This window comes from Triticum dicoccoides, chromosome 3A (assembly GCF_002162155.2).
Source record: "Triticum dicoccoides isolate Atlit2015 ecotype Zavitan chromosome 3A, WEW_v2.0, whole genome shotgun sequence".
NCBI lineage: Eukaryota > Viridiplantae > Streptophyta > Magnoliopsida > Poales > Poaceae > Triticum > Triticum dicoccoides.
This window is the reverse complement of record NC_041384.1, coordinates 153,422,279-153,438,825: the sequence shown is the minus strand read 5'-3', so window position 1 is coordinate 153,438,825 and position 16,547 is coordinate 153,422,279. Positions and strand designations below refer to the sequence as shown.

The 16,547-nt window shown below is 45.9% G+C and overlaps 1 protein-coding gene across 1 annotated transcript; it reads right to left on the bottom strand.

Moving 5' to 3' along the window:
* Nucleotides 1–4,495: 4,495 nt before the first annotated feature.
* Nucleotides 4,496–14,993, bottom strand: LOC119267676 (TOM1-like protein 9). Its single transcript, XM_037549108.1, has 10 exons — nt 14,685–14,993; nt 12,160–12,238; nt 11,566–11,664; nt 11,359–11,472; nt 11,020–11,162; nt 7,699–7,780; nt 6,925–7,010; nt 6,313–6,546; nt 5,644–6,140; nt 4,496–5,470 (listed from the first exon to the last, which is right to left on the bottom strand). The coding sequence occupies exons 1-10, from the start codon at nt 14,783–14,785 to the stop codon at nt 4,752–4,754; spliced, it is 2,154 nt and encodes a 717-aa protein (XP_037405005.1). The 5' UTR covers nt 14,786–14,993; the 3' UTR covers nt 4,496–4,751.
* Between the last annotated feature and the right edge of the window lie 1,554 nt (nt 14,994–16,547).

Here is a 16,547-nt window from a genome sequence, read left to right as displayed (position 1 = left end):
GGGGCAAGACGATAGGAGAGCACGGGAAGGTGCTGGATGGCCGTCGGGGTCGCCGGAGCGGGCCGGAATTGGCCGGCGGCTGCTCCCCTTCTCCAGATCCCTCATCCTTCAGAGCGTGCGGTGGCGTCGAGGCTCGGGAGGAGGAAGCGAACAAGGGGAAAGGGAGAGGAGAGGATGCTGGACGTAGCGCTCGGGACCTTATCCCTTCCCTCGTCCCTACAGTAACGCGAGAAAAGGAGATGTGGCCACGGCCGCTAGTTTGGCGCAGTCCCTCATCCTTTATATGTTCAATGACACATGAGAGAACTAGTTTCTACTAAATTATAAATTATGTTAGTTGAGAAAATTTGGGAACTTTCAAAAAATACATGTTTGCTGTACATTTGTTGCTCCATGTGCCCAAAAAATGCTCTCTGTACATGTTCCTGTGTAGCTAAAATCGCTGCAAATAGCTACTGGAAAAAAACTGTGCATGCAAGCCCAAGGCATCACCACGTACAACTTGTTGCCATCACAACTTTGTACAAACAGGAAATCTGCTGCCTAATGGGCTGCCTACAGCCAGCCCAAAAGGAATGCCCAACAGGCTTCTGGCCTCCCAGCTGGGCTGCAGTGCTGGGAGAAGCCAGCCTCGCTCCCGAACGCTTTTCTATCGCCAGGTGAAGTGAGGAGCTCACTCCAGAAGTTGAAATTGTGGATTTGGTGGAGTTGGGAGGAGTCCAAAACACGCCCTTAGTGTTGTAAGTTTCTAGTCTACGAGTACAACCTGAATTATGTGGGCGAGCGGGCAACCGCGGATTAAACTGTAGGTCATGCGGGGAGCCCACATAAGCCCACTTAAATACGCGGGCTGAAGCGGCGTGATGCGGGTGTCCTGCGGAGCGTCCCACTTGCTGCAGCCCGCGGCAGTGGCGTCTGGTGAATCCTAAACGGCGCTCTAAGCGCCCGTTATAGTGTTATCGGTACAGGGCGCACACCCCCGCTCGGCAATGGGCCAGCCCATTTGTCATGTTATTCCTTTTTGTAAACTGCTGCAAAAATGACGCTGGTGTGGGTTTCGAACTCACGCAGCCAAGTTTATGTACAAGACACACTAACCACCCCAGCCAACCTTCCTTACGTGCTAGCAAACAAGTTTGTACCTCTTTTAATTCTTTTTTTCCATTTTTTTCTTTTTCTTTTCCTTCTTTTCGTTTTCTTTTTTCTTTTTTCCAATTCGATGCAACAACTTCATCGGATTTTATGAACGTTTTTCTAAATTTGATGAACTTTTTTCAAAATAGATGAACATTGTTCTAATTGGATAAACATTTTCCAAAATCGGTGAACTTTTTTTCAAAATCAGTGAACTTTTTTCAAATTTGATGAACTTTTTTTGAAGTTGATGAACCTTTTTCAAAATCTGTGCATTTGTTTTCAAATTCGATGAACCTTATTTTTAAATTCGTGAACTTTTTTTAAAGTTTATGAAAAAAATTCAAAATTGATCAACTTTTTTCAAAATAAGTTATTCTTTTTTCAAATTCGATGAACTTTTTGTAAATCGATGAACTTTTTTTTAAAATTCGTGAACTATTTTTTAAGTTTGTCAACTTTTCTTCAAAACCGATGAACTATTTTTCAATTCGATGAACTTTTGTTCAAAATCGATGAACTCTTTTTCAAAACAGATGGATTTTCTTTCAAATTGATGAACTTTTTTCAAAATCGATGAACTTTTTTCAAAACCGATGAACTTTTGTTCAAAATCAATGAACTCTTTTCAAAACCTATGAACTCATTTTTCGAAACGATGAACTCTTTTCAAAATCGATGAACTCTTTTTATTTTTTTCAAAATAGATGGACTTTTTTCAAAATCGATGCTATAATCAATGAACTTTTAGATAAATCTATGAAATTTTCTTAAAATCGATGATCTTGTTTTCAAATTTACCTTTTCTTTTTTCAAAAAGATTTATATTGGCTTTACTAAGGAAACGTTAACTAGGATGGTTTTTCTAGGAGTCTACAGAAGAACTAGTTCGGTGTAGTGGTTATAGTATCAAGGAATGATGTTGTGCTAGGTTCGAATCCCACTGTTCCCATATTTTCAGTTCGGATTTGTTTTTTTCTTCTTCACGTCTGCTTTGTTCACTCGGTTCGTGGGCCGGCCCGCTACGCGTCGCTAGCGAGCGCTGGTAGAGCCAGCCGGCGCCTGAAGCGCTGGTTAGGAGCTCCCGTGGCGTCTCTGCTCACCGAAAGCTTAGAGCATCTCCAGCCGCGCATCCAACGGACCCCCTTCAGGCGATTTTTTAGCGTCGACGTTCAAAAATCGGCCCAGTCGCGTCCCAGAAGCCTATTTTTCATCTGTTTGGGTCGAAACTGGCGCCGGTGAACCCAGGCCGAACCCGGCGTGCTGGGGGCGCCCGGTGACGCCGGGGCAATCGTTTTTGGCGCGAAAGAACGGCGGGCCCGCCGAGTCAGCAACCCCCGCGCCTCATCATCCTCATCGCCTCGATTTCCCGTGTCAATGCCAAGGCTGCCGTCGGTCAGCCTTCCATTGATTCCTCACGGGCGGCGCAGCGCGCTGACGCACCACCTCCCGCCACGCGTACACATGGTGCCCACACCCCCCGACTTGCGCGCACAGCTCAGCGCCGGTGGCGTCCCCATTCCCCCGCTGCCCGACGTCACCGACGAGGTCGACCGCGTGCGGGCGTCACTGACGGAAGAGCAGCGGGCCCTCCCGCGGTACGCCTCCAGCAACCACGAGGCGTAGGCAGCGTACTTCCAGCGCCGAACACAGAGCCGGGGCTCGCCGCCATGAAGACGGAGCCAGGGCTCGATGACGCGGCGGCCTTGAAGTGGGCGCGCGAAGACTGGGCATGGACGGAGCTGGAGCGCCAACGCCGCACCTTTGAGCAGTTCACCGCTTGGCGCCGTGGCCGCGACGAGGGAGGCGTCATCGTCCTCGACGACGACAGCGACGACGACGACACGCCGCCACCGGTCCGCCAGGGCGACCCCGGGCAGGAGTCCAGCAGGGGCGGCCGCGTGGAGGAGAAGGACGACGAGGACAACAACGGTGGCGACTTCGCCTCTCTCGGCGCGTTATTCGGCCTGTAGTCACAGCCTTTTTATTTTTTTCTAAGTATTTTATCTATGTAAAAAAACTATTTCAGTTCGCCGAAGTAATGTACTGTTTTGCCGAATATCTGTCTCGTTCGTCGAATTTTAGTCAAATAAATGTTCAAAAAAGTTTAAAACAGACGCCTAAGGTCGACCCTGAGGACGTCGGCTGGGAGCCCGATCATTTCCAGACTGATTTTAGCGCCGGTTCACCCTCAAGCGACTCGAATCCACCTGAAGGGCCAACGGCTGGAAATGCTCTTACCTATGCAGTCTCTGCCCACCGAAACGCCGGGGCAGCGGCGTGGACTGGGTCGAAGCAGCCCTGCAGAAGCAGGAGAGTCATGTCCCACGATACAGAATTCATCTTCACTACGACGCCGTTTGAGTCCATCGTGGAGACGGAGTGCTTTGAATTTGGTCGGCGACGATGGTCGTCGTTGGCGACCCCGACCTCTGGCATCGGCGATGCAGGCGTCCTGCGTCGTGCACTCGTGCGTGGTGTTTGAACGGGAGAGGTGGGCATGATGGGTGAGGAAATGAGTGGCTTAACCGTAAGCAAGAGGGTTGATCGGTGGAATTGGTGGCTTGCTAGCGCTCAACATTGGGAGACTATATGGACTTTTTTTTTTTTGCGGGGTTGACTATATGGACTATTAATTACGTGGTTAAATGGTTGAGATGGGTCGAATCTGCCTCCTTGGCTTGAATCTGCTTCCTTGGTTCTTTTATAGGGGTATAACAGATGAGAGGTTCGAAAGAAGAGTTTTTTTCTTGTGATTTTCTCTCATGTTTTCTTTAAAAAGGTCGGATCTATTATAAAAATTCACTCTAAGTATAAAGCATCTCAAACATAATAAAACTTACGTCAAAACTACCGAACGACCACTATTGTCGTCATAACGAACCGCCGTCACGTCTCCGACTTGACCTTATCAATGACAACTGAGAAGTTTTCGTGTGCATGCCTCTAAGTAACTGCGCATGCCTCTAAGTAACTGCACGTGCCCATCAGAGTCTATGTCCTACACTACACATAAACGCCTCGAGTCAACACGAACCTCTCCTTCCACTAAACACAAATTATTGAAAAGTTTAAAATAAATTTAGAATAATGCAAGCACCAATTGAACTATAGTGTTTTGAACACTCCTGTTGTTTTGAACGATGTCTATTAGTTATCAGGAAAAAATGCTTGGTTGGCTCACGACTGGCACAAAAAATTCTAGTATTAATTATCAAGAATACACGTGTTATTTTGCTAGAAATACCATTATCCTTCTAACCATCCAACCAGTCTCCCAATGTTGGCAAACGACCGGCACAAATATTAAATATGTACTCCTGCTGTTTTGAATGATGTCTATTAATTATCAGGAAAAAAATGCCTCACAACAAGCTAATCTTTATTAAATCACCATTTACCGACGTTGGTTTTCCTCTCTGGCGTGACCAGTACACACGTCGTAACGAATTTAATAATGGAATCAATGTGGGGAAGCAGCGTCAAAAACTGAAGCTTACACATCCAACGCAAGAGAAGAGAGCTACACAAGTGTATATGATCAAGCCACGTGGAAAATTTGTAAGAAAAAATAGACAAAATATATATTGGACCTCTTACACTTTCACTCAGTCGTATCACGAAGCTCTGTTCTGCTTCGTCTTGGCGATGCTGAGAAGGTCGCCGAAGAGCTTGTCCTCGGGTTTCGACGGCCTCATGGGTTGCGCCATGGAGGATGAAGAGGGTGCTGCCTGATAGGCCGAGTTCATGCCCCCCATGTAGGAGCTGTCTTGCATGGAGAGACCATACATACTCTGAGAGAGGCCGTTGGTGCCAGGGTACCCATACATTGCTGGCCTTCCCTGGTTGTAGTACTGTGCTGCTTGCTGCTGCACATAACCGTACTGCGTCGCCATCCGACCACCACCGCCGTACATCTGCTGTTGCGGCATTCCTCCAAACTGCGCCCCCGGCATTGGTTGCGCATACATCATGCCTGGCTGTGCTCCTGGCATCGGAGATGGTTGCATACCAGCGAACTGCATGCCTGGCATTGGCATGGGTTGTGGTGCCAAATGTCCATACTGGTTTCCATAACCTGGCTGCATCTGCCCTCCAACAGTTTGGTTGGACTGCATTGCGTGAGGTACCATAGCTCCTGGTTGGTTGTTATACATTGGCTGCGGTTGTAGACCTGCCATGTGATTGTTCTGCGGTTGTAGTGGCTGCACACCACCGAATTGGCTTGCTGGAGTTGGGAGAGGTTGCATAGCACCCAATTGGCCATTTGGCATTTCATTGCTTGGCGCTGCCGGAGCCTCCCAAGGTGGAGGCGGAAGGGCTCCACTTTGATCATCTACAAAATTCACACAAGACTATCACATATTCTTCAAACGGATCTGCAGGAATGTAGTGTGTTGAGATATGCAGAAGTCATGCAAGCGAAACCAATTGAACTGATAATGAAGTACTTCCGACAGATATAAAAGAGACATGCAGAAAAGTAACGATCTAATTTGCATTGCATACCATAATTTACTTGCTGTGGCGGGGGTGCTGCATGGTTGGCAACTTGACCATTCCACCCGGAATTCGTGTGATTATACTGTGACGCCGGGTCGTAAGATGTTCCAGGGTTTACAGCACTTCCATTAGAATAGAGCGCCGCCTGCTGAGGAGGCTGTTGTGATTGTACAGGATGCTGGGTTGCAGTGTTGTATGGCTGTGATCCAAGAGGAGTGGGACTTGAATCGAAACCAAAGGGGTCAAGTGATTTGGCATTGCTATTAGCAGTATTGTTTTGAGAATATATGTCTACAATCGCCAGTGCATTTTGATTTGAAGTGGAGTCAGCCAATGGATCAGTGACCGGTACAAGAGCCAGCGAATTCTCTGCAGTGGATGGGGTATCATCCCAGCTAAGAAGATCAATGCCAGAATCAGGTTTTGATGCAGCGTTTGCTGAGCCATTCGATACTGGAGGTGCTGGAAGCGCTAGTTGCTCAAAAGGAGACGGCTCACTGGTGCTGGTACAAGGGCAGACCACACACAAACAGAGGTTAATTAGAGGAGTTATATATAAAGTGCAACTCAATATATATGAATGTCAACAAAGACTCTTTGAAGTACGTATTGAAATCAATCCTTAACACTATATAGAAGTAAGCATATACAAATGTGATAGAAGAAGCCTAAAACCTTTGATTTTGCTCTGTTTTAGAATCTTGGCTTGTAGGGTCATCAATATCTACTAGTGCTTGCTCTTTCTTAGAGTCTTGGTTCGCAGAATCCTCAGTATCAACTAGCGCCTGCAGAGACTTTGGCCTTTTCTCCACTCGAACAGCAATGCCTGCAGCAATTGCGTCATGTTTTGCTAGAACACGCTGCAAATCATCATTTAGTGCAAGCCCTTGCGACAAAAGTTCCTCATCCCTGTAAATAATAAGAAGAAAAATAGTCACGTAATATGTAGATTCAACACAACAAATACGGAGCTAAATTACATTATTTAGCTAAACAAAACAGCGCAAGCTACTCGTGTCAGCTTTTAATGACAAACAATGTTTTTGAAGTATCCAGATACATTAACAGTTATCTCATAGGCCCTTGAGTGATAATAGAAAACAAGTGACAAAGCAGATCTTCCATCGTCCTCTTATCCGACGATCCAAAAAGGTGCTCAAGGAAGGAAATCTCAGTCACACAAAGCTACCTATATCTTCAAAAATGACATCCACTAACATTGGATACACCACACTAGTCGACTGTCACCGATGCAAAATTTAGGTGATCCAAAATAAGTGCACTCACGAAGCAGTATTAACTAGCTGGACCACTCTCTGCTTGTAAGTGCGGCACTGATCAACAAGCTCCACAATTACTTCCTGTCTTAGTCCCTGTGTACACAGCATTTCAAAAACATAATCAGCAAACGTGAGCAATTTCAGAGAAGGTTGTAAGTGTAGAGCTTTTTCTACTGTTATGTATGACATGAATACAGCAATAACACCATGGATTTGAATTTCTAATTAAAAGTGCATTTTTATGTATATCTATACCGATCTATATGAATTTACATCTTGATGCTGAGATTTGGAAAACACGGGTGTGCCCAACACATAAGATAAGCCAGACATACAGCTAAGGGTTAGCGGTAAGCATACTGAATTTTACATGCTTTAATACCTTGCCATAACATAGATAACAGGTATGTGGTATTTCAAGCGATGTGATCAAATACACACCGAACAGGTTATAGGTCATGTCTAAGATAGTAGGCCTTGAAGCCTTGGCATCTTGGACACCTCGGATTGGACATCATAAATACTGATTAGTGTTAACGGAATGTAAGCAAGTTGTACAAAAGCATATTTTAAAGTACAAATTTACAATCAATTCCATACAATTACAACAAGATTATATCTGAAACTAAAACTGGTCAGGACATACTTCCCAAAGAAAACATTTATAAATCATAAACTAACAAATCAGGATACCACGTTCAACTGTTGGTTGCAACTTTATAAAGATAAGAGGTCCATATTTTTGTGCAGATTGAATTAAACTCAGATGGAATTTCGGTACCTCTCTATTTCCAGGGTCTAAAGCATTCAACATCTCAGCTAGTACATCCATGATACCACGAGCATTTTGAATCTCTGACATGCTGAAAATATATGCAGTATTCAGTTCAATCCATCCTTGAAAATAACATAAGGTTGCAATACAAAATGGGGTAAGACTGCACATAAGCTAAACTTAACATAGATGTGTTGTATTCAAAGATGCCCACTGGAGCACAACAAAAGAAAAGACCTGGTGTCTTATTACATTATAAAGAGGCTAAAAAGACTATCTGGACATAAAACAGAATAGCTTTCTTCATTCTTGAATTTACCATTTCTCACAGGACTACATGAACATTCATGTCATGTCCAGTGCTTGAGACAAGTTGATAATAAGTCATGAAAAAAATTAGGCTGCTACAAGGAAAAAAAAAAGAGGGCAGCCCGGTGCATGTAACTCCCGCTTGCGCAGGGTCCGGGGAAGGGTCCGACCACATTGGGTCTATTGTACGCAGCCTTTCCCTACATTTCTGTAAGAGGCTGTTTCCAGGACTTGAACCCATGACCTCATGGTCACAAGGCAGCAGCTTTACCACTGCGCCACATATTACGTAACTAAGAATCTCTAGACTGTTACAAAGGGAGTAACAGAAACTAACTTTATACAACATTCCATGCTCAAGTTTACATTTGAAATCACAAACCAGAGTGGGAATCACATTACAATGGTGAGACACAATAACAAAATATACAAAAGTTATAGGGAAATGACAAGACTAAAAATAAAGGCAAAACTCTGATTCTACACTTGGTTGGCATTTAAAGAGCACATCGTAAGACAGTCCGCTAAAGGATCCACACAATTTTGATCATTCGCTGGAGCACATTGGACCAATTAAAATAGTACACTATTCTGAAACTTATGATAAATAGATAAACGGTAACAAGAGCCCTAATTGCCCTTGGAAGTCGACTCCCACCTGACATTGACTCATTGCTCAACCTTGTATCTTCTTTCTATCCAAAGGATAAACAGGACTTCTCATAGTCACACCCCTTCTCTTTTCTGAAGTCTAGGGCTTCTTTGGTTTACAGGACTTGTAAAGGAATTTTGTGGGATTCTAATCCTTAGGAATTTTTCCTAGTACATGGGTCGCTTGCTTTGTAGGATTACAGTATATAGGAAATTTTCCTTAGGATTCATTTGTACTAATTTTCATAGGAAAAAATTCCTTCCACTCCAACCTCATGTGAAGAATCCTATGTTTTTCCTGCGCACAATCAAATGTTCATACTAATTCTGTAGTATTGAAGATGGCATGCACTCCATTTCTGTGTTTTTCCTATACTGCATTTTAGAAAATCCTGCGAATCAAAGATGCCGTAAGTGATATTTTTATAAGTCTAATGTGTTCTAGCAAATAACCATGTTTTCCAGTCTCCATCAGTAAATTATCAATTTTTGTTATGTGGCTGCTAGAAGGAGGGCGCGAGAGGGCCGGCCGGGAGCCTTTTTGCCCACGGCTGGGCAAGAGGGAGACGATTTCCTTCTTAATTCTTGCTTGATTAGATTGATACATCTCCTCCCCTTATATAGAGGTTTACTTGACCCCTAAGCAAGCGACCCTTATCTCTAATTAACCCTAAGACTAACGGGCTATACCGCCAGCCCAGGCCCATTACGTACTCTAACACTACACCCCACCTGGACATGCAGCTTGTCCTCGAGCTGCAACCTAACCAACTTATAACCATGACTTGACGCAACACAAACCTAACACCTAAAAACAAGGCTTTTACATCTCGGCATGTTTTATTACTCTCAACCTGAAATGGACTTGGACGCTTTATTTTGGACCCCTGAACATAAAGTGGACACCATCCACACGTCGGACGTGCACGTGTACAGCCACCTGGATCCCATGGACACCATCTGGACAAAAGGAGTGCATGTGTATGGCCACCCGCGGCAGCCGGCGGCGGACTGCAGTGATGCTACGCGGTGCGCTCCTGTCGGTGACACCATGCCTTCTCCCCGCCGGACGGCTGTTGGTCTGCACCGCACAGAGAAGAGTGGAGGGCTGTAGATGGAGAATGGCGAGCAGGGGTGTGCCCCCCCCCCAACCGCCGATGTCGCAGACTTTGAGGTCGCTGTCCGTGGGGAAAACAGCATGCCCAAGATCCCCGACGCAGCGGACGAGATCGAGGTCCTTTGCGCAGCAAAGCGCAACTGGGAGGAGCGGCAGCTGCAGACCACGCATCTCCCGCACACCACAGCCGCCGACACGTGGCGGGTAGTGATCCAAGCCGGAATAGGCGACGGCGGGAACTTGATCTGCTGGATGGGACGCCCTGGGGAAGCGGTGATGGCGACGTCGGGAACTTGATCTGGTGGATCGAAACTCCCGCCGGCGCGGGCGATGCGGGGCCGGAGCTAACCGGTGGTGGCTGCTGCAGCGAAGCGCCTGGCGCAGCGGAGGCCGCCATGAGCGGCGACTGCCATTGCAGCCAGGGCGGGGCGGTGGATGGCAGCTGCAGTGCCTGCTTGGGCGCGGCAGTGGTGGCGGTGGATGGCAGCTGCAGCGGCTGCGGCTGCTGCAGCGGCCCGGCGAGCGCGGCGGAGGCCGCCTGGTGCGGCGGCTGCCACAGCAGCCACGGCGGCGTGGTGGCGGCGATGGGCGGCGCAGCCGGGTGCGGCCCGTAGGACTCGGTCAAGAACAGGCGGATCTCTTGGACCGCCTGGGTTAGGTCCCGCAGCGCCCCAGACACCTCCTCCGGGGTGAGGACGGCGGGGGCGGGCGCGACGGAGGATCCCGGCGCGGGCAGGAGCGGGGCAACGGTCGTGGTGATCGCCGGAGGCGACGAGGTGACCGGCAGCAGAAGAGACGGGTTGGGCAGCGGTGAAGACATGATCGAACCGAAGCTAGCTGATACCAAATTGTTATGGCGCTGCTAGAAGGAGGGCGCGAGAGGGCCGGCCGGGGGCCTTTTGCCCACGGCCGGGCAAGATGGAAGGGATTTCCTTCTTAATTCTTGCTTGATTAGATTGATACATCTCCTCCCCTTATATAGAGAGGTTTACTTGACCCCTAAGCAAGCGACCCTTATCTCTATTTAACCCTAAGACTAACGGGCTATACCACCAGCCCAGGCCCATTAGGCCCATTACGTACTCTAACAATTTTGCAGTCTGTTTCAGTAATTGCCAAACTAGTAGGTCCAGAAGCAAATTCTGCCAATTGAACAGTACCACCTCAGAGCAGAAAATAAAAACAAAAGGAAAGAAAGCACACCTCAAACTTCAGAGCAGAAAACAGAAACAAAAAGAAAGAAATCACACCTCAGAGCAGGGAAGTCATTTCCAGCAGAAGATTCAGCTTCGTCCCGTTGATCAGGACTACGCATACTTTTCGCTGCTTCAGACTGCCCATTAAACAGCGGTGCAGGTCTCTCAGACCTCTTGGGGAATTGAGCTCCAGCACGCTGTAAGGGGGAATAACAGCATAATTATTATTTGAAACGGAAAGGTACTTTTTAGAATTAAATAGCATTCCATGTATTCATCCTGAAAACCATCAAGGTTGAGATAAAATCATATCAGTAGTAACATTTTAAAATAGAACAACTGGCTAAGTGATATGTTAGAGCCTAATAAATCAAATTGGACTTGAAAGTATACCACTAATTCATGGTATGCTGCATAGAATTGTGGATATCTTGAACGTGGTCCCCCCAAAGCTTCTTGCCATGTATCTATTAGAACCAGAATCTTGTCTTTGACGCGTTGATCAGACTGCAAGGTGAAACGAATAGACCATCATACGTCAGCACTCAGCAGATTAAAAGAAAGCCATTGTAGTTTTCAGAATTATGACGAATGATAAACCTTTTTCTTCACTAGCTTGACCATCTCATGCAACAGGTCCCTCTCTGCAACATGCATGTGGAATATATCCCCACAGTTCTTGATTGCAGTTTCCAGCAGCTGGAGTAGAAGAATATCATCAGTTCATCATCAAGACAGTAACTGAATCCTGCTTACACCCACAAACCATAATGAATCGTAAACTAATGAAACATGAAACTACAAAAATAAATTGATTAAAAATCAGCTGTGTCCTCATTGATTATACTCATTTTTTTACTGCGCCAGATAAGAACAAATAGTATATACGTTAATTACATAAGATCATCTGATTTGAAGGCTGGAATAACCGTTGCACCCATTTTCAATAACATCATGATGTTCACTGCTGTTGCAAGCAGCATGGGTATGATTGAATGAACATCTACTCTTGAAGCATAGGAGAAAGATGCACACAAACACGAACTTCAGAAATGCAGAAAAAAATGCAAACAAAGCTAAGCACCAGGCAGTTACGCTCAGTTCTATTGAAAAGGCACACCAGCATGATTTTCTCAATGACTGTATTAAACTATAATTATAGAAAAGAGCAGTCCAAACTGCAAATAAACTTACAGTTAGTGCGAGAAGCTGAACTTTTGGATTTTTGTGTGCAATTCTTTTTCTGAGAGCCTTCACGACATCTTTGGATTGCCTGTTACCACGTCGAACGACTAACAACTATCAGTATTTGACAACAAGTAAATCATCTAGTGCAGGAAATTAACAGTAACTATATGTTAAGATGCTTCTTCTGAGTCAGCCCAACTATTTCATCTCAAATCACAATAGTTGGAATAAGAATCAAGGAAAGAAAACTATATTGATATGTTTAAAAATTGCAATAGAAACTAATTGTTGCTCAAAACCAGCACATAATAAACAGCCAAATGGGTATTGACTGGCCTCCAATGCTAATCTAGCAGTAACAAGTAGTAAACTGTAGTAAAAAACAATAAGTAGTCAACCGAATTGTACTAAGCTAAGTAAGCATACACCACCTATGCAGATAAAACAATGCATCAAAGTATTCCACTAATAAATACTCCCTCCTTTCCGGTTTATAGGGCTTATCTCAAAATTTTAGTTTTTCCATTTTATAAGGCTCAATTTGGTTGTTTTCCATCACATGTTCAGATTCCAAGGTGCATTAAATCATTGCATGCAAGTACTAAGAGAAAATTGACCAATGCATGTAATTTATGCATGCATGCATTGCAATTAATGCATTGGTAAACATACTTTTTTGAGGAAAACAAGAGCATTAATTGGGTGCTTTTGCAAACTACAAAAAGTATTCCACCACTCACCATCTACCTTGGTTGGTGAGAATTTTGAATTGAGCCTTATAAACCGGAAAGGAGGGAGTAATCTTTGGAAGTTTAGGGGAGAGTACAAGTACAGCTAATAATTAAAGATAAGATTAGATAATTACGAGGCAACAGCAACAATGACTTTTCATTTGGTATCTTTAGAAGATATAGTCAATTACGTCAGAATTAACTTAGGTGCTCACCTTAATGGACTCTACTTCGGCAGAACTAACAGTAAAACAGGATTAACAGTAAACAGTTACTACTGGAAACCGATGGACAGCCAGTGACCTATCCCGACATGGTGTAAGAGCACCCTGGTCATTCCCACATAATAAAAACCACAAAATCAACAGCTATGCCGAATACTTGTTCACTTTCCAATTTCTTCAGATTGTCAGAGTTTACCATGAAGAACTAGGCTAGGTGAAGGATTGTTGGGCAGCTCCACTGGTGTCAGTGTGCACTTCGGTGAAAAAGCAATTCAGCATTCAAGTAGCATTTTAACATAAATCTTTCAGAACCGAGTTAGCATCATGTATAATTCTCTTGTATATGATCTAATCCAATAATTATTAGTTCAAAGTTATTGCCACATAGCATAAAAACTGTTGGCAACTAGGCGATGTTGGCATTACTTAGTTGCTTCCTTTTGTCCTGGATATTTGCAAGATACGGTGCTCTTTTTAGCTGAATTTTGTAATGATGAACTACATCTGAGTGCAGAGACCAGAAGCAATCAAATCTTCCTTCTAAAGAAGCATAGAGACTGCAAGCGGAAGATTAAAAGGTTGTAAAGTTGTCTTCAGGATTGTAAGGAAGTTCACAACATAGTCTTTCTCATCTTTCATGCGACTTGCGAGAGACTAAATAGCCTGCATTCTTCATGCGGCTCTAAGCAAGTGCCTCCAGGAGCAGCCCTTTTTGTTTTCATTTCTTTACTTTCTATGGTTTGCCTTAAGGTCCATGAACGAGGCACAACTTATGAAATTCTCAGGTTATCAAGTGAGTGGATTGACCGGAGCTTGTAAAAACCTGACTCCAGAAATATTTTCTCCTTAACAAAATGAGGCATCCAGTCCATACTAGAGGGGCAAATATTTGAACACGGGTATGGGTCCTGAGCGAGCTATCACTGGAGAAATTTGCACGGGGTGAAATAGTCATTTGGTTCATTTATCCAGCAAAACGAATGAATACTGACCAACGCCACAGGGGTAGATGACTAGCACGCTCTTGACAATTGAGTCAATTGCAGAATGTCCTTTGGCGCTTTGCATCAGTCAACAAACAGGATTTCTCTGCACTAGCGAATCTCCATTCAACAATGAATGAGGATTAGAGAAAACACTGTTAAACCTGAAACAGAACACCATTTTCCGAGAAAACAGTGCGCAGATGGCTGGAACCAGATCCACCGCTCGCAAAATCGCAATTCCCAGAGCCACCCACCCGATTGTACTATCTCCGTATTTGACTTGGGCGCTCCAGGAAGATCCAAACTCGAGCCGTTTGTCTCGTTTCGGTCAAAACTAACCGCTCATAGAAGTCCACCGTTCCCAGAATTTGTCGGGATTGGAAGCATTTCCAGCAATCACGCGGTCGCACGACATAAAATCACGCTCCATCCTACCCAGATCATCACAACTCCATCCACGCCATAGCTCCCCCGCGTAATACAGTACGCCACAGCCAACCGCCCGACGTACGAAGCACGCACGGCAACGTACTCCTACTATCCCGGGCGACGAGACGGGGATCGGCGGGGCGAGGGGGAGGGGACCGTACCCGGGGTCGCGGTTGCAGATGTCGCAGATCTCCATGTTCTTGGCCCAGTCGGGGCCGATGAGCATGTCGCTGGTGGCCCGGTCCACCATGGAGCCGGCCATGGCGCGTCGCCGCCGGTGGCAGGGGAGCCCGCCCGACCGGCCCTGGCCCCGGAGGCTGCGCCGCCTGGCCGGATGCGGATCGGAGGCGGGCTATTGGCTGCGAGCACGAGGCCACCAGATTGGCCGCGTTCCTTTCTCGGTGGGCGGCTTGGCTAGGCCTGGCTCCGTTTTTTTCCCTCTTCTTTTTTGTTCTGGTCGTTTATAGGTCGTGCGAAATTAGCTGTACAGTGTACACTGTGTGGGTCTTCGATGCTTCGACGGAGACGAAGACGATGGTGATGATGATGTGATAATAGATGGGGGCGGTTAGGTGACGGGATCTGGCGGTGGCAGCGTGTGTTCTTGCGTGATCTGAGCTGTCCGACACTCGCTTTGGAGCGCGTGATTTTACTTTGTTTGGCCTAATTAATTCGTTTCTTCACGCAGGCTTCGGTTTGGAACGGGACGATGGATGAACCCACTCAAAGAAAATCAAAAGAATTTAAATGTTTTTTTAGGAAAACTTCCCATCTACTACCTCCGTCAAAGTGGTATAAAGAACACCAGAAATAGGAAGAAGTCCAATTGAAACCTTAATCTCATAGAGGTTAGACAAATCGGACCCGCAACTCTTAATCCCTTGAATTAGGACCCTGAACTAATAATTCCCGGTCTAAATCAAATCTTACATGGAAACCCAAACAGGGATTGCATACGTGGGCAAGGGAGATCGGGATCGGGGGAGAGAGGGCGGTGCGCGTGTGTGCAAAGTGCATGGGCCGGCCCAGTGCGGCCCTCTAGCCGACCTCGTCTCCATTGCTCGTGTCCCCTAACATACGACTCTGCTTCTGGCGATTGCAATGGCGACGACCCGGTGATCGCCGCGGTGGTGACGATCGTGACGAGGCGAGGAAGGAAGAAGGTGAAGGTAACGTCCCTGAACTCCTCCTCCTCCGTTAGCAGTAATTTGCTCGTTGATTTCTGTGACACCCACGATGCGGCTATATCTCCCACGTGTCGGAGCACGACTTAGAGGCATAGCCGCATGGTAGGTTTGTCGCAAGAGGGGTAATCTTCACACAATCCCGTGTACTGGATAAGAAATGGATAAAGAGTCGGCTTACAATCGCCACTTCACAGAATTACAAGTGAACCATCCATCATACAAGATACAAACAAAGGTCCGACTATGAAACCAAAATAAAAAAGGACAACCCCAAATGCTAGATCCTCGATCGTCCCAACTGGGCTCTACTACTGATCAACCAGAAAAAAAACAAATAACAACGACCAAACTTCATCGAGCTCCCACTTGAGCTTGATTGCGTCACCTGCACTGGTATCATCGGCACCTGCAACTTTGGAAGTATCTGTGAGCCACAAGGACTCAGCAATCTCACACCCACGAGATCAAGACTATTTAAGCTTATGGGGAGGAAAGGGTAGTGAGGTGGAGCTGCAGCAAGCACTAACTATATATGGTGGCTAACTTACGCAAAAGAGAGCGAGAAGAGAAGCAACGCACGGTCGAGAAGCTATAAGTGATCAAGAAGTGATCCTGAAACTACTTACGTTCAAGCATAACACAAGAACCGTGTTCACTTCTCGGACTCCGCTGAGAAGAGACCATCACGGCTACACACGTGGTTGATGCATTTTAATTAAATTAAGTGTCAAGTTCTCTACAACCGGACATTAACAAATTCCCGTCTGCCCATAACCGCGGGCACGGCTTCCGAAAGTTCAAACCCTGCAGGGGTGTCCCAACTTAGCCCATCACAAG